Consider the following 19166-nt stretch of genomic DNA (forward strand, 5'->3'; position numbering starts at 1 on the left):
AATTATATACACAAGTGCAGAGAAACTATATAGTTTAGAGTTAGAAGGATCATATCAACAAAGTGCTCAAGCGATAGGCCCAAAAAATAATTTTAGCAAAACAAAATTCAGACTAGAAAAGAGAAAGCTTACATTTTGTAGCCAATATACTATCAAGGTTGAAATAAATTAGCTGTCAAAAAAAAAAAAGGTTGAATACATTATTATTTTTTCATAATAAGCATTAAACACAGCAAAAACAACAAAATTGTTTCAACGTGAAATCTTCCTGGTTATAAAAAAAATGGGATTGTCAAATTAGCAGCTCGTTCTTTGCTCTGAGCAATTTCTTTTAAACTGGTCCAAGATTTTTTTCTTCTTTTGCTCGATTTGCTCTGAGTATTTGCTACTTCTACTTTTGCAGACATGCTTGGAGTTTCAAATGCGTTCTTGGATGTAGAACTACTTCTACTTCTCTTCTTTCCTTCTAACAATGTTGGTGTGCTTGTACTTGGTGTAGTATCTGGACCAACCATACGGGTGACGTTCTTAACTACATCTTCTGGACCAACCGAATGAATTTCACCAGCTTCGTCTTTGCTTACAATGTGTTTTTCTAATTTTGAAGATTCGCATACAATTGGTTTTGTAGCAGGTGTTGATTCTAAGGAAGGCTTATCTTTTATCGGGCATATCTTTTTTAAATGTCCCTTAGGAGTACCTCTCTTGAGATTTTGATGTGAACAGAAATGGCATTTGTACACTACATTGTTTTGGGCGATGCTTCCATACTTCTTGTTCCTATGCTTGGCCTTTGATCTATTCTTCTCAATTCGTACAGTTGAATTAAAACCAGGATGAAGAATAGTTTCACACCTGCAGAAAGATCAAAGAACGATAAACATATTTCATGAATCTTACGAAATTTGCAAGTATGAAATAATTATAGAGAACCAAAAACTATCATATGATAAAAATATACAAACAAATCAACAAATGTTAGTAACAGAATTAAAAACATTTTTAAGCTATTAGAATTGTCAGTGTATTTCCGAATTGCGAATTGAATCTTACTACGAATCATAACATACATGATCCATAAAAACCTAATAAAGCTAATAAAGTCTACTGATAAATCAAGTCAACAACAATCTAAGCATTCTCCCACTAGGTTCCTACAGCCTACATGAACTACTGTGTCATAATGTCCTGTGTAATAAATCAAATCTACTGATAGACATTTTAATCAAAACCTTTGTGAAGGGTTTGATCTATAACGTTTTTGGTATTTATCTAACTCTTATCTATTGGACTATTTCCCATTCAGATGTACCCTCCTAACCAATGCTTCTACAACTGCAATGCACAAACCAACTAAAACCACTAACCATCTTTTCTAAAAGCAAAGGTACCCACTAATGATTTCATTTTTAATTCTTTCAAACAGAGTAATCCTTTCATGAGTATGAGTAGTACACTATGCAGCACGAACACAGGCATTGACACTGACGTCGACATCGATAATAATTTGAAAAAATTGACATAATTCAATGTAACCCTAAGGGTCGGTGTCGAGCCGGACACCGACGCGTGTCTGTCACCGGAACACGCCTAATCTGAGGAGTGTCCGTGCTTCATAGGTAGTACACAAGGTCAAACTGCTATTATTGTCATCACTTGTCCGCCACAGTAACAACAAAGCTTCACTAGTCCTAGTTCTACATTAGAACGAGTCACGGTGACCTAGTACACTTGATCCATAAAAATAAATATATATGATATTTTTGAGTAAAAATAAGTGATATACACAAAAACATAAGTTAATATATCATATACAAACGTGAAAATAAAAAATAACAAAAGAAAAGTGTATGACTACACAAAGTTCATAGGCAAATTCTGATACATCAGAATGAATTGTTATTCACGTCTAAAATAGTTACACAAAGAGAGAGAGCCATATTTTATTTTGTTTTGAAAACGGAAAAATTAACTAAAATCTTGAAACTGATCACAAGACGTTCCCGGATCAGCGAAAGAAATTACACTCCTGCATTAACAGGTATAAATAGGATACTGACAGTGACAACAGAACAGATCAACACCAAAAACAAACCCCTACCAACACAAACAATTACAAACCTCTCTAGAAAGCATGCCTCCTACTCGCTAAAACAACAATCATCACCACTCTATATTGGCCTTATCTAACCGCCAGAACAAAAAACTTCAGAGCCATGCAAGAAGTACCACACACAAGAATCAAGTCTTTCCCAAAAATACACAAAAGAACCTCATAACTAGATCCTGTCATAAATAGCAGTACCATGAAAAATAACCTGCCACTAGTCCTTCAACAACTCCATCATACTTGGAGCAAGAAGTGTAGGCCCCTCTAGTGCACACAACTTGAATGTATCATAAGATATGGATAACCATCGAGCTATCACAAACATACTCTTCGATTCTACCGAAACAAGTTAACAAATGATTCAACAATACATGTATCAAGATTCGTATCAACTGGTTCAATTTTGTTTCAAATCGACATAAAACTCGGCATGTATCTTAAGCTACCTATAACCATGGAGCTGTCTCACATACATGATGCATGCCATTTGATTGATTCCACCATATTAAATTGTTAAAAAAAGAATCAACAATATACCACATAAATGCTAATTCTAACACTTCAAAACATATGGCAAGTAAGCGAAACAAATATATAACACCAACACTTCGAGTAGAAAACGCGTGTTCAGTGCACCATACAACACGAACACATGTTACATTTCAATTACTTTTTTTTTTGGAATACAAGAGGGCCGAAGCCCAGGAAAGCAAGAACTACCGCACAACCAGACGCGGAGTTGAGTGACCAACAAGGTCTGCTAAGAAAACTGAACTAATCTGAGCAGGACAATGCTCGTATAAAATCAAAGTAATACCACCATCACATGCCATGCTAGCTAATGCATCAGCACAAGCATTAATTCTCTGTAAAAAACACCAACCTACTGCTCTTCCACCATGTTGAGCTTGTAAATTAGAGACGACCCCCAAGGAATCAACGTGAAGCTCAACCTGACGGAAACCACGAGCCCTTGCTATTTGTAACGCTTCCAACACTCCCCAAAGCTCCACTACATAAGCACTGCAAACTCCTACACCTTTGGTAAAACCACAAATCCAAGATCCATCCTCTCCTCTGATCATTCCTCCACACCCGGCCACTTCGTCACCTTTCGAAGCACCATCCGTATTAATTCTAACCCATCCCGGCTCCGGAGGCAACCAACGAACATTAGTCACAACTCTCTCTACCAAATTCACAGTTGATTGCACACTAGAATGCATTTGATAGAGTTGAGTTCTCCTATGAATTTCTATCCAAGGATGTAACGGCATGATAAAACTTTCATCATGAATTAATTTATTCCTCCAAGTCCACAGTGTTCTATCTAGTGTGTCTAAGTGTTCTATCTAGTATGTCTATGTCACTACTCACTACTACTAACTAATCAAACTTAATAATAAAATTGAAACACACACAAGTATAACTAAGCATAGAGAAACCAAAAAAAAAAAAAAAAAACTGAAACTTAAAAAGACAAACCTTTGGCAAGTGATTAAAGAAGGATCCGGCGGTACACCGGCGGCCTCCGAAACGGTGGCCAAATGCTGACCATAGAAAGCACTCAAAGACGGTATGTGAGGTTCAGTTGTGGCCCAAACCGCAAGCTTTTTCAAATGATCAATTCTCAAATGTGATTTTGTGTTAACAATTGGTTTGGTTTTCAATTTTCCGGTTGCTTCTTCTCTCAAAGTAATCGGATTTTGAAATTTTGATTCCGAGTTTGGATGTTTTTTCGCTCCTCCTTTCTTCCCCATGGATACAGAAATTAGTCGATCCTTTGAATTGGTTCGATTTTCAATTTGAGAGAATGTGGAGAAGTTGAAATATTGTTGGTAGAGATGAAAACTGCCGTGAGTATCGGCTGTTGGACGGTGTGAGGTCGAGATACGGCGATGGAGTGACCGGAGTTTTGGGATGTTGAAGAAGGCGACAACACGGCGAGATGTTGGAGATGGATGATAACGCAAAAACCCTTTGTTTTTGGTTAAAACCTTTCTTTCTTTTTTTTTTTTTTGTGAAAACTCTTACTGATGGGTGGCTATAGAGCCCATTTATATCATTGAGAATTACTTTTTCCCATCTACTGGTTTCAGAGGCACCCTACCAAATTACGTCCGCTACTTAAATAGCGGATTCTACGTAAGAGGGTGTTTATTTTCTCAAAAATCTCATTTTTATAACATCCGCTAATTAAGTAGAGATGTTATAAAAATGAAATTTTTTCATGTTAGGAGGTGTTTTGTTGCTCGAATGGGTAAATTTTTTTTTTTTTTTTGTGTCCGCTAGTTAAGTAGAGAAAGAGTAAAATGGAAAAATTAATTCTCTATATCATTAATATTTGGACAGTAAAAAAAAGGAGTTACTTTTGCCGCCCTACCATTTTTCTCAAATATTGTCCGCTACTTAGGTAGTGGACAACATTTTTTCCTAAAATTTTTCATTTTATAACATCCGTCTATTTAAGTAGCGGATGACTAAACATAGGGCGTGAGAAACACCGACAAAAGTAACTCCCGAAAAAAAATACTATTGAGAGCTATCTTTCGATAAAATTTAGGCTTAATTAGTCTATTGGTCCCTTAAAGACATTTTAGGTTTCACAATGGTCCCTTAAAGAAAAAAATATCCGGATTGGTCCCTTAAAGAAAAAAGGCCCGGATTGGTCCTTAAAGACATATATGTTTGCCATATTGGTCCCTTCCGTTAAATTTTAACTCAAAATATAACAAAAAAATTCCAATAGTTAAAATTTTAAAAATTAATAGACTAACTAAGCCTAAAATTTATAGTAACATAATTTTAAAAACTAGAACATCGACCCGTACTGCACGGGTCTGATTAGTCGTAAGATATATAATGATTAAATAAGATGCGATAATTTTGATAATGTAAGATATATGAAAAAAGTTGAGTAACATTAAACGATAGTTCAACAATAATTTTGGATAAATATTCATACAAAGAAAATTATGTTATATTACGGAAGACTTCCTTATAGACCACATTCGAATTCTTAGTCGTATCTTCACTGTTATCATCGATGATCAATATTTTTAATCCTTTTCAAGAAGTAACTCTTGAAATTGCAACATACAACTGACCATGTGAAAACACCGGCGACGAAAGATATATCCCAACATGCTTTAAAGATTGTCTCTGACTCTTATTAATAGTCATCGCAAAAGAAATCATTATAAGAAATTGTCTCTGTTGAAATTTAAAAGGAATTCTCACGTCAGATGATCAATATTAATTAGTGACATGACTATGGTTGTGTTTTGTTGTATTGCAAAAAAAAATTGATTTAGCAGAATTGAGTTTGATAATAACTTTCCAAATTTCACATGATAATATTATTCTCTAAATTTATGATCCGGTAGAAAAAAAATCATTGATCGGGAAAGACATAAAAATATTTCGTGGTGAATAATATAATCAACAATAATTTTGATATGATATACTTTTAAAATTGATGGTGCTTATCAATTATTGCAGATAATTTTAATCACAATTGGTATGCTTGCCATAGTGGTTGGAAATATTGCCTTGCATTGAAGGGTTGCGGGTTTGAATCCTAATCAAGACAAAATTGTATTATTTTTTAATAAAAATTGCAAGATAAAATGGAGGGAAAACAGGAAAAACAAATTAGGGTTTAGAGTTTGCTTGTGTATACAAGCTTATAATATAAAAGATTAATAGACTAACTAAGCCTAAAATTTATAGTACCATAGAACATTTCCAAGTAGATGGTGGGGATATGGAGAAAATTCTGATCAATTTGGAGGAGAGGTGGGAGGACGAAGAGCAACCTACTAATATTTGAAAGCTACTAGTTGTACCCTAGTTTTCTTAAAATTCACACCCACTTGAATTATAAATCCAACGTCTGAATCGGACTAAATTTATCCTTATCCTTATAGTAGTTCTGAATAGGGGTAGTTTTTAAGAATCCTAGAAGGTAGAAAAAGAAGCTTCCTATATCTAACCAGACCTAGAAGGCTAGAACCAATTATGGAGAAATAGTTGTATAAATAACTCAAGTAATAATCACAAATAACACTCTTTTTTTCATTTTTTTTTTGAAATTCACAATAACACTCTCTTTGTAACATTCTATTTTGTCGATTTCACTGTCCTTTTAAAAATGAATTCCACATAAAGAGGACCAACTAAATTTCACTCAATAAGGAAAATAGCCTTGGAAATAATTTTATTGTAAATGCCATTTTGACTCAAAAAACGTGAATGTTGTTAATACTTTTTATATTTGTATTGTGTTAGTTAATTGACTATGTAATCGTATTGCAACAATGAGAAATTGTGCTTCGAAACATTTTCTCCTGCCACTGGAGATCTAAATGTGCTCGCTTTCACGACAAACACTCGTACTGAGTAGTTAGAAAATTCTGAAATCAAACAAATCAAAAGGTTGGTGAAGTAGATGTATCGTGCGCACAGGAGAAAAATCAAAAATTTCATCCCGAATTCAAGCATTTCGTCCAACTTTTTTGAGCATGTAGAGTCTCCTCTTTCTAACTTATTTATTACAAGCTTATGTCACACATTAGTTAGCATCTAGGTCTTGTAAACTTTGATACCCCCAATTGCAATACTGTCAGTTTTGTGTTTTTAAACTTCTTATTGCTTGTTTGGATGTGTTTCCTTAATGTTTGTCACGTCTCAATGCTTTGTGGCCGTGGCTTTCTAAGCTACAAATGCAATAGTTTCTGCAATTTAGTGCCTTTCTTGCGCCGTTCAACAAAAATAAGAGAAACACAGTGTGATTGTGAAATGAATCAATGAAGAAACACATTAGCATACCTACACACTTCAATGAAGAAAACTAAACACATTGTCAAATGAATCTAGGGTTTTTTTTTTTTTTTGAAATTCCATTTTAGTTTCTCAATTAAAATAAAACCAATTCATTTTTCTAATTATACAAAGTTAACTAACAAAATTTTCCAATGTCACAACCTGTACTAAAAAATATAATCTTAACGCCCATATCAATTATCGAAGAGAGTAATATTTAGGCGATACTTATCGAAGAGAGAAACCATATGTTACTATGTTAGAGTCACTAATTGATGACATAAATCATACATACCTATTGTTCTTCGGTCTCCACTATTCTTTCGAAACCATTCATATATAATTTTTTCCAAGAAAAACTAAAGAAAAATATTCTGAACTAAAAGTAACTAGAATATATATAAATAAAATGATACAAAACTAACATATTGTTAACATAAGTCGTGCACAAAATGGATCATGTGCAAACTTCATAACAGAAGAATGATCAGCACACAATTCCGGACCTTTAACCTTCATCCCCGCTCTCCCCTCTCCTTCTGGAGATGAACAACTCACGAGCACCACAAAGAAATCTAAGAACACCAACCTACTGTTGTTTCTTGAGAGGCTGTGACGATTGTTGAGCATCTCCAGTAGACTGGTTTATACTAGCTTTGGCCTCAGCAAGAAATCTGGGATCAGGCTCGTGTTTATCTGCTGGTTCTCTCATTGCCAAATATATGTAAAATGCAATGACGATGTTAACAGATATGACAGCTAGAAAGCCGCTCACTAGGGTCATAGAGTAAGGGGACAAGTTGGATACTCCTGTAACAGAAAAGGAAAACGTTAAGGAAGTTTCAAAATGTCCATCCGTTTGTATTCTGAGAATGATGAATGAGATCCGTTATACCCAGGCAGACAAAAGAAGCCCGCAATAAACAAGACAAAGAGGAACTCAAAACTTGGAGATCATTTAGATGTCATTCCAGAAAGAAAAGAGAACATAGATTAAAAGGATCAATAATTTGCCTAAAGACTTGAGCATCATTTTGAACCACCGACTTAAAGCAGTGATTGCAAAAGCACAGATAAAGTGACAAACTACTATTTTAAAATGTGTGTAATGATTGTTTTATAAAAAAAATAATGTTTGTAATGACTGCAATAAATTTCTTTGGCGCCTTAATATTTGAGGTCAGACATTAATGGCATATCCAGGTTCATATTCATTGTCATCTGTCATGTGAAAATAACAGCAAACACGTGAAAAAATTAAAGAAACATCAATTATCTTATTTGGCATATGACAAAAACAACAAAAGTTTCGGGTTAAAATGGGGTGTGAATGGCATACTAGGTCAACTAAATACTACATGTAAGGATGCGTGAAAAGTGAAAACAAATCCATTGTTTCTTGAGTGATTCTATGTCAATAAATCAGAAAGGAAAATTACACAAAAAAGAGATCAGCACCAATCAAACGAGCATAGCAACAACCATTACCAAATAATTAATTGACACATAATGCTAAAAATCAACTCCAATGTGCAAAATCAACTACATATTAGAAATTTAGTCCAAAAAAAAAACCGTTAGAAATTACTTCTTGAGACCACGGGTAAGGGATTTGTGTGATTGGTGTAATTTCATTGTATATTGTAATGATCGAATGACAAACTATAGCATGATTAACTCCATCAGAAGTACTAGTAAATTACCTTCCTTTCTAATAGTTTATACAATATACATATCGGGGCCAAACATCCATTTCCTAGAGGCATGATACATATGTATTCAGGTCAATTTTTTACGATGGTTTGAAAAAACATTCTAAGTTAGTCAGCGTTAACGAAATAATAACTTTTTCACCAGTTGTCAATACCAATGTTCCCATTCGGTTTTGGTAATTTTAATAGTAAGATATCATCTCTTCAGCAAGGAAACAGAAAAACAATCAACGCTTGATACAGTATAAGACATTTTGACGCATATCTTTCCGCTTAAAGGAGCTTCACTAGGTCTTGTCTTCCGATCAAGTTAGCAGCGAGAAAATATCAAGCACACAAATAAGAGTACAAGTCAACACCCACTTCAGGAAACACAAACCCACAGAAAGCATAGGTATTTCAGCATCTTACCAGGAAGCAAATTATTGTTGAAAGCATATAATATTGCAATAGGAATTGCCCACATGAACAGTGACGCAACAAAAAACTTATGAACTACTCTCATCTTTACCTCCAAACCCTGAAAATAAATATAAAAAGATAAACGATTAAATAAATAATACAGAAACAGTAAAAATACACAAAAAGTAGTTTAAATTTACAATTATAACCAGATTAATTATGAGAGTAGCATTCTTAGCCTACATCAGTCCTATTATATAATGTTTTTACAAAGTTGTTATGTCACGACCCAATCTCAGATCATGACCGGCGCACAGGCTAACCCCAACTCATCATATAATCCAGCCCGTGCAAGCCTAATACACTAGCTGTAACCTATACACCTTTCTAAAATACTGAGCTATTGAAATTTAGAAGTGTCTCAAACTTTCATGACATCCCAAAATGAAAATTTAATTATCAAAAACTATATATAAACTATATTCTTCTTTGTACCACTCAAGAAATTAACAACTCTTATTCTTACCATTGCATCCTGCTAAAATCACAAACAATGACCACCATTCAAGATAGAGAGACCTACCACGGAATATAATATTAAGCCTTACTACTCTTAAAATTGCATTAAGGATCAAATAATATGTCTGTCTTCTAATAACAACCTGTTGAAAACTAATACCAAGGCTGTCTTCTAAATAATAACAACTTGCAAAAATCCAGCAACTTACTAATAACAAATAGTTCATTACTTCTAGCATTTTCCAGCCAATACATAACAGCCCCAATATTCATTCTAATATTTTCTAACTCAAGAAATTACAATTACAAGTTCTAGAGTTCTAATCCATAAATAGAGATGAATAAAATTCTAGGCTCTAACATCTTGTGATTAGAGTATTTATGTTACAAACTATGGTTCTAACAGAAAATGAGTATTCAAATCCCTAAATTCTTTACATGAATTTCAACACTCCCATCATTCAACATAAAGTTATTCTAGGGTTCTAACTCTACCAAAACAACCTAGTAAGAACTCACCTTTTTTTACATTTAATCCAACAAAAGCATCACTTCAAGCTATGAGGAAGGAAAACGAGATGAAATGGCAGTGGTAATAAATTTCGGTGCGGCAAAGGCGATTTCCGGTGCGGTGGTCGTCGGAGGAAGGTACTCCAATGATTAAATAAGTTTAGGGGTTTTGTTGAGGAGGAAGAGAAGAGTTTAATGGTGCTAATTTCATTGCTAAAGGATGCCAAAACTTTGTTTAGAGATGGCCGGAAGTTGGTTTGGCGGTGGGGTGCATTTGGGAAGATGAAAGAGGTTGGAACTTGGAAGCTATATCTTTCTTAGTTTTTAGAAAGTAGTCATGAAGTGAAAGTTGTGTGGGTGTGTGGTGGATTTAAATGGAACATCCACATGACCATAAAAACAATTCATATGATAAAAAAAAGTGTGGCCCACATGTTATATGTGTATGGAGTAACAAAATAAGGGTATAAATATCAGGGTGTTACATTACTACCCCTCTTATAAAACATTTGTCCTCGAAATTCTGCACTACTTTACAACCTGACCTTCCGCTGCGTACTCTAATCAACTAATACCTATAGTCATTTTAAGCTTTAACATCTTTCTCCCTAATCTCTACACAATATAGAGCACCCTTCCTCTGGAATCTCCATACACACTTTCATAGCTTAAACAACCAATTTCAATTTAAACAACTTCAATGACTAATTCACAATTTTACATAAATATCACTTAGTTAATAATCATATAACATCCTTTTTGTCAAGCAATTCTTGTAAACATTGATTCTTTATAAATGATTTCTCCTTCTAGTAGTTAACTCAATTTGTTTCCACAATCAAACTTGACTAAGTGATAACTTGTAACCTTAAAATAAACTTAAGTAATATCCTATAAAAAAAATATATATCAAATTTCCTTGTGCTCCTGTTGTATACAACACCATGTTTTCATAACCTAAACCCTTAATTAAAAACAATACCTCTACATAACCTACACAAACCAACCTCAAATGATCTAGTTATATAGTAGATGAGCCTCAGTAAATCCTAAAATTGTCAAAGAACCTCAAAACCATGAAAAGCAAATTACAAATTTAAATTCCTTGATTTCCACCTTATAGTTCCCAAATTCATGTTTCTAGATTCAATTTATGTATTCTCATTACTAGCACTAATATCAGATGAATCTCTCACTAAGACTTGTGCCAATACTAAAACATATACAATATTATCAACTCAGAGTCTTAAGAAAAAATGGATAAATCTCCTTCACAATTCTTTTCCTCATACTCTACTAAAGGAAAAATTATTTGACTAAAATGAACCAAGTACCTTGCTCACTTGCCACATAAATAAAATCATAAAAATCTCAAGACTATAGCTTTGCAGCCAATAATATATATTTCTTTTGCAAGTAAGTATTGCTTCTATGTTCGCCTAGACACACCCCAAAACTAGAAGGGATAATTGTAGCTAAACCATTTAAGATATACAATGCTGTCATTGCTAATTTGGTCTTTATTCAATGATATAAACATAAGCAGGCTCCAGGATCATAAATTTCTTAAGGTTAACTCCAACCAAATTATCCTATACACATCACACTTAACTCAATAGCTTACTTGCATACTTTCAAATGTATCCCAAGGTCTCTTATATCCTTAAATTATACTTGTACAACATTGCGTAACTTTAAAAACTCTCAAATCTCAATTAAACATATGGAATAACTAGAATCCACATAAAATCATAAGGAAGTACAACACAGTCAAGGAGCTCCTATAGTATTCTTCCTGTTAATACATTCCCTAATGCATGTTTCCTCTCCTAAATCTGATGATAATTATAGTCATCATCATACATGATTTATATATTCATCGTCTCCCAGTTCATATTTCAAACATAGATTCAATAACAGTTCTACATAACAAAGTCATCATAACAATACTCTATTAAATAACATAATCAAACTTTAGCTTTATAATCATTTTGATGCAACTATATTGCCCATAACCAACTAAGTCTAAATATACCCAACAGAAGCTTTAAGTTTCTAAGTTTTTTTTTCCACAACTCAATAAAATGCCTAATGGCACCTGTTCATAACCAGGCTCTTATACCAACTTTGTCACGACCCAATCTCAGATCCTGACCGGCGCACAGGCTAACCCTAACTCATCATATATCCAACCCGTGCAAGCCTAATACACTAGCTGTAACCTATACACCTTTCTAAAATACTGAGCTATTGAAATTTAGAAGTGTAGCAAAATCTCAGTGATGGAGCAATCTCCTTTCTTTGTATTACATAATTTATTTTCATAATTAAGTAGATGAACCTATAGCTCACTCTAAATCAATGGAAAAATTCAGAGTTCAAAAGTACTAAAGAGTGAAGGATGGAGGAACTGTGTTCCCCTCTTGGAACAAGGATTCAATTCAACAGGATAGAGTTAGGTTTGAGCTCATCAAAGTTGGATTCATTCACCTAGTTGGCCTATTCAGCTCTCAGCACACTTGCCTTCATGTTTTTCAGTTCACAGCACATATTCACCTAGTTTTATCTCAAATTTGCTAACTAGAGATCGACAACCATGCTTCCATTGGTTCATTTAATTTTGTCACCACCAAAACCAATTGTCACACGAAAATGTTCTAATAGTTCCATCGATCACTAATAATCTATTTCCTATCACAACTTTCCCGTGGAAATGAAGTTTATTTTGAGATTCCGCCTTGTCAAATCTCAGGGATCTAATGAGACCCTTCTCAAAGGCTCCATTGGTTCAAATAGTCTCCATCGTTTCAATCATTTCTAGTTTCTCAAAGAGCTTCCATCTAGTTTCCCCTTTGCGACAGTCCCCTCAATAACTTCAATGTTTCCTATTGTAAATATTTGTCACCAATCTCACCTCTACTAATAATTTCCATCCACTATAGTCCCCTCAAGACCATCTAATACGTTAATCCACCTATGTCTCCACCACGGCTATACCTTCTCCTAATCCTGCTGATTCTACCTCGTCTACATCAGAACTTTGTTTCTTCCATCCTTGTCCACCAACAACAAACTTATGTTGACTAGATTCAGAATCGGCAATCTTAAAACTAAAACTTTATACTCACTCAAATTGAGTCATCTAATGTAAAACAAAACAAGACTCGGCTCATCCTTAGTGGCTAGCTGAAATGCAAGAAGAATAACAAAATACTTCTTACAAGCAACACGAACCCAGTGAATTCCAGTACCATAGAGTTTTGTTGGATATATACCCAACATCAAATTATTTAATGCCGCCGCAATTTTTATACTTAGTTATTTTGAAGAGAATTCAATCAATTTATATGTTAAATTTATTTTTCCTTCAGGGTATGTACCGGTATACAGCGAAACTCAAATACCTAAGAATTCACTTGGAAGCAAATCAATAAGAAACCTAGAATAAGCTAAAAAAATCAGCAAACGTAAAAGAAAGATAAAACAGATCCTAACCTTTGTGATAATTGCGTATAATCGAAAAAAAAAACAAATATAGTCATATAGAAATAATCCCTAAAAGCTAATCTTACAGATCCTAATCATAAATCAAAAATTGATGAATATTGTTATTAGCACTATGATTCTAGTTCTAGTATAAGCTTTCAGCATCGTAACTCGACTAGAGATTATCAGTATAGAAGTTAAATCTTGATGTTAAACAAAATTAGAGAAGATTAACAAGCTTACCGGATCGGCGGTTGTGTGCGTCACTGCCGGGAAGTGCTTTAAGCAGCTACAGTTAAAAGGCTGCGGATGGCCGGGTTGAGCGGCGGTGGCGAGATTACGGCGACGGCGGCTTGGAAGAAGTGAGAGTCGAGAGAGAAAACGCTTTCAATTTTCAAGATGTCATTTTTCCCCCAAAATTTCTATCTCAATTCCAATTTTATTATGAAAATTAGATAGTATATATATATTTGGTATAAGATAGTATATATTTTAATTTAATTCATGTACAATCTTTTTTAACCATTTCTATTTTTTTTATTTCTATTTTATTTTTTGGAGGAATCATTTCTAATTTTTATTTTTTTTAATCAAATTGTAAGGGCCCGTTTGGTGCACAGGATAAGAGACAGGATAGGATAACTGTATCATATTCTGTTTCAGTCCAGTGTTTGGTGACACAACAGGATATGATAAGTTAATCCTGTAGCTTATCATATCCTGTCTCTCTAGTTAAAATTCTTATCCTGAATTTGAGCTGGGTTACCAGCAGGATAGGATAATTTTTTTTTTTTACTGATTTATTCTATAAAATATATTTTAAAATAAAAAAAATGAAAATTAATAAAATATAAATAATAAAATAATTTGATAGTAAATTAATAATAAAATAATTAATTTTTAAATATACATGTGATTTTCTCACAAGGGTAATTTTGTAATTTACATAATATAAAAAAATCAAAATTATACTAAAATTACAATATTTTAAAGTAAAATAATTATTAAAAAATCGTAAAATATGGATATTAATTTAAATTTTATAAGAAATTAAATATAATTATTTTGCAATGGTATTTTTATTATTTACGTATGAGATATATCATATATTTATTTAGCTTATCTAACATGTATATATCATTGGGTTATTTATTTGATCATGATTCATATAAAAAATTAAAATTTTTTATTTTCTCATATTTTTTTATTTAAAACTATATAAATTTATTTGATTACTTATTTATATTTTTTATTTAAAAAATTCAAAGTATTACAAAATAATTTTAAAAAAATAACAATTGATTTACAAGGGTAATTTTGTCATTTAAATATTTTATATATCTTATCATATTATTATGAGCAAGTATGTATTAAAAACATGATATAATAGTTATCATGTTTGTTATCCTGTGTGCGCCAAACACAAGATAGGATAACTGAGGATAACTGTTATCCTGCTGATATCATATCCTATCCTTATCCTGTTTTATATCATATCTTATCACTATCATATCATGCGCACCAAACGGGCCGTAAGTGTATAAAACTATCCTGAATTAACAAAGGAATTAAGTAACCTTATGCCAAGAGATTTCATTTATAGATAAGACCATCCATCATTGGCAAGGATATCAGGAATAATGAAATCCAATTGTTTGAGAAACATCATAACATTCTGCCATCTATATTAAAGTTAAAATAACATACTCCATCTGTTCTAATTTGATTGACACAGTTGTCTGTTTCACGTATACCGATGCATAATTTTGACGATTAATATTTTTAATTGTATGATAGTAAAAATTATAAAAATTTGATATTTTGAAAATATTCATCGAGACGAATCAAACAACATCTTATATGCTAATATTTATTTCTGTTTATTAGTAGAAAAATAAAGTTAAAGCAACATGTGTGAATAGTACATAACAGTCAACTGTGTCAATCAAATTGGGACAGAGGGAGTATTTATCAAGATTAGTAAAAACCAAAACCACTGCTGCGGAATCTGATTTTATCTACAAATTATGCCAATTCAAATCTTTTACTAGTAAAAGGAAGGTTGAATTGCTCATAGGCCTTCATTGTGATGATGTGGCACCTCTAAAAAAACTCCATATTTTTATTAAAAATTTACCAACTTCTCTTAATTATTAAAAATATCTAAAATAAAATTTATCCTCCACAAATTAAATTTCATGTCTAATGATTAATACATGAATAGAAAAAGAAACCCCCATAATTCCAAAAGACTATATTTTGGCATATATAAAATGATAAATATGGATTAATAGAAAACGTAAATGACTAAATAATTAAGAGTAACCTAAATATCCATATACTTGCCCAAATAAAAAACTTAATTTTACTAGTAAAAGGAAGGTTGAATTGCTCATAGGCCTTCATTGTGATGATGTGGCACCTCTAAAAAAACTCTATATTTTTATTGAAAATTTACCAACTTCTCTTAATTATTAAAAATATCTAAAATAAAATTTATCCTCCACAAATTAAATTTCATGTCTAATGATTAATACATGAATAGAAAAAGCAACCCCCATAATTCCAAAAGACTATATTTTGGCATATATAAAATGATAAATATGGATTAATAGAAAACGTAAATGACTAAATAATTAAGAGTAACCTAAATATCCATATACTTGCCCAAATAAAAAACTTAATTCGTATATATGGATCAATAAAACATTCATACGTAAAAACCAAAAAAATATATCCATATGTCACTAAAATATGTACATATAAATTATATGTATATATAAATTTTAGTATTGTTATTAAATATATATAATCTAATTTTCTAAAAAAACCAAGATAAATCATATTAATATATTATTACATATTGCAAGAGGTTAAATCAACAATCAAACGATTAGCTTATCAAAAAAAAAAAAAAACAATCAAACGATTAATTACAAGGAATAAAAACAATTATGATTGACCCTTAGGTATTCATATGATGCAACTATAACTGCAAAATTATTATTATTATATTATACAATTAACCCTCATGATTGTTGGAGTTTCTTTCAATAATTATATATAAAAAAAAAACTGTATGTTTTACCACAATGGTCTTTATAAATATTGATACTCACACATCACTACTTGCCCATGGTCTCATATTTTGTAATCTTATTTTTTTCTTTTTTGTGTTTTCTAACCTTCTTTGTAGTAATTTCATCAAGTCATGTCTACTCTTGAGTAAATCAACTACACTATTTTATTGTTTCAAGGAAAAATGTAATTCTATTTTCAAATGTATTTTCCTCATTGTTTTTGGGATAGGTTCTTTTTTTTCTTTTAAATATAGCAATGAAATGTATATTCAAGAATAACATTGCGACAATGAAAAATATATATAACTGCAATTTCTTAACTTTTTTTTAGTGGTACTTGGTTTTAATAGAGAAGATTTGGAAATGCAATACAAGTTGGTCGTATGAAGCAAATTTGGAAGAATTTAATCTCTACTTGGTTAGAGGTGTTTTCATATGCTTAATCATCTAGGTTATGATTCAAATTAGTGGATTGGGCTGGTACGAAGGTTTTCAAGTTTGCAATTGAGCTAAGTTGTATTTTAATTTCTTTATTACTTTTAGAATAAACTCATTTAAGTCACTAAGAAAAATCGTAAGATTCCATTTAGTTTCTAAGACAAATATTAAAAGTATCTCACTATCTACCTTAAATTTTGTTTGATTGATGAAGGAAAAGTGGCGTAGCAATTTAGTCACTACTTTACAATTTATACTTTTTTATTACACCAACATTTTAGCTACTAATTTTGATATTCCATTGCTTAAAAAGACACATAAAATTAAAGATGCAAACAAATTAAAGAGAGGATAGTGGCATAAACCTCACTAAGAAAAATAAAATTAAACCAAAATAGAAAAGAAAAAGAATTAAGCATATGGTGAAAATGATAAACGAAACCACTAGCTAAATAATTCTGACAAATAAAAGGCAAAGAAATCTTAATAAGTAATATAAAATGTTATATTATATTTATCTATTTTATTATTTAAATTACTCTCTAAGCATAATAGTATTTAGGAGATAAGATATTATAGTTATGAGTGAGTACATAGTGAGATAGTCTTAAGAATAAGATGACATGTTGAATGTTAAATTCTTATAATATCATGCAAACTAAAAAAAGAAGAATAGTATTTCTTAATCTTTGTACTATCGAACAGGTGGAGGGTGTTGAAAAAACTGTTATACTAAAAAAATGACCAACCAAAAAAAATGTAAAAAAACAATAGACTTAAAAAATTGGGAATAGTAAAGTCTGGATAAAATTTCACCAAGTCAATATGTGAGAAGAAACTTCAAAAGAACGAGAGGAAAGTTTGTAGAAAAGCTATTTGATACCTTGAATTGCATAGAAGGAAATAAACAGTTACGCTATTCGATATGTAATTTTCAAAAAACGAGATCACGCGGTAAATAAAAGTATTTATATATGCATGCCTCCAACTCTATTGAAATAAATAAGGGTTACATCAAAAATAAAAAGCAAGGCCACATTTTACTATACAATTGCAACTCATATAAAGAAAGCTACGATTACACTATTAAAATAAAATATAATGCATCTTTTCAAACTTATAAAATATTATAAGAGATCTATTACATTAAAATATATAAAAAAACTACGATATAAATCAATGAAAAATATCATTTCTAAACAACTTTTTTATTTATTTGTAGACACGGGCCGGCCCAAGGGTAAAGTGGTCCAAGCCCTAGATTTAGACCCCCAAAAATAATTTTTTTGGTAAAGGATTTAGGCCCCAAATTTTTTTTATCACCTTTATACTATAAGAAAAGTTTACAATCTCTATTAAAAAACTTTTTCATCATCTCCTTTAATTAAATTAAATCATTTTAATTTTAATTATCAATATATCAAATTATCACTATATAACTTCTTACACAAGGGACCAACTTACTAAAATGAAAAATTAAATTAAAAGGGACCAACTAATATATAAGATTTATATAACCACAAAATATTCATGACTGTTGAAATTCTTTCGATACTAATAAAAAAAACGTGTGTCTCTCTTCATTGCATAGTTAATTGGTTCCTAAATGAAAAATTTAATTAAAAGGACCAATATAACCACAAAATATATTCTTTCAATACTAAGAAAGAAAAAAAAAAGTGTCTAAGACTATTGGAATTCTCTTCATTTCATAGTTAATTGGTCCCTAAATGACAAATGAAAAATTTAATTAAAAGGGACCAACTATATCGATATCGATTTATACATATCCATTAGAATTAGAATTATCAAAAATTGGATGGTTTTTCAAAAGAAATTGGATGTGGCACTCTATAAAAAAGTTTACAATCTCTATTAAAACCTTTTCATATTTCATATAATAGAGTTACTCTAATAATAAATAATAAACAATAATAATATATTAAAAAAAAAACTAACCCAATTTATTGTTGTTTAATTGAGACAAAAATGAATTGCAAGCAATGAAAGGTGGAACGATGTATCATGTTATTGTTTTATTAATTGCATTGCAATATATTATTAAAATATATATTGTATGTTACA

At 31.5% G+C, this 19166-nt stretch overlaps 2 protein-coding genes across 2 annotated transcripts; both read right to left on the minus strand.

Annotated features, from left to right (window-relative positions):
* Positions 1-87: 87 nt before the first annotated feature.
* Positions 88-4207, minus strand: LOC123910947. Its single transcript, XM_045962237.1, has 2 exons — positions 3596-4207; positions 88-855 (listed from the first exon to the last, which is right to left on the minus strand). The coding sequence occupies exons 1-2, from the start codon at positions 3868-3870 to the stop codon at positions 273-275; spliced, it is 858 nt and encodes a 285-aa protein (XP_045818193.1). The 5' UTR covers positions 3871-4207; the 3' UTR covers positions 88-272.
* Positions 4208-7162: 2955 nt separating this feature from the next.
* On the minus strand, positions 7163-14005 carry LOC123910949. The gene is made up of 3 exons (XM_045962240.1): positions 13807-14005; positions 9058-9166; positions 7163-7744 (listed from the first exon to the last, which is right to left on the minus strand). Exons 2-3 carry the CDS (start codon positions 9149-9151, stop codon positions 7524-7526), a joined length of 315 nt encoding a protein of 104 aa, XP_045818196.1. The 5' UTR covers positions 9152-9166; positions 13807-14005; the 3' UTR covers positions 7163-7523.
* Between the last annotated feature and the right edge of the window lie 5161 nt (positions 14006-19166).

Source organism: Trifolium pratense, linkage group LG2, assembly GCF_020283565.1.
Source record: "Trifolium pratense cultivar HEN17-A07 linkage group LG2, ARS_RC_1.1, whole genome shotgun sequence".
Taxonomy (NCBI): Eukaryota; Viridiplantae; Streptophyta; class Magnoliopsida; order Fabales; family Fabaceae; genus Trifolium; species Trifolium pratense.

Bases quoted from the DNA above. Each gene is read 5' to 3' on its own strand.
- LOC123910947 (XM_045962237.1), bottom strand. From the start codon at position 3,870: ATGGGGAAGAAAGGAGGAGCGAAAAAACATCCAAACTCGGAATCAAAA. The intron at 856-3,595 runs GTTTGTCTTTTT...ATCTTTCTGCAG, and splicing joins TCTTTAATCACTTGCCAAAG to GTGTGAAACTATTCTTCATC.
- LOC123910949 (XM_045962240.1), bottom strand. From the start codon at position 9,151: ATGAGAGTAGTTCATAAGTTTTTTGTTGCGTCACTGTTCATGTGGGCA. The intron at 7,745-9,057 runs GTAAGATGCTGA...TTTCTGTTACAG, and splicing joins CAACAATAATTTGCTTCCTG to GAGTATCCAACTTGTCCCCT.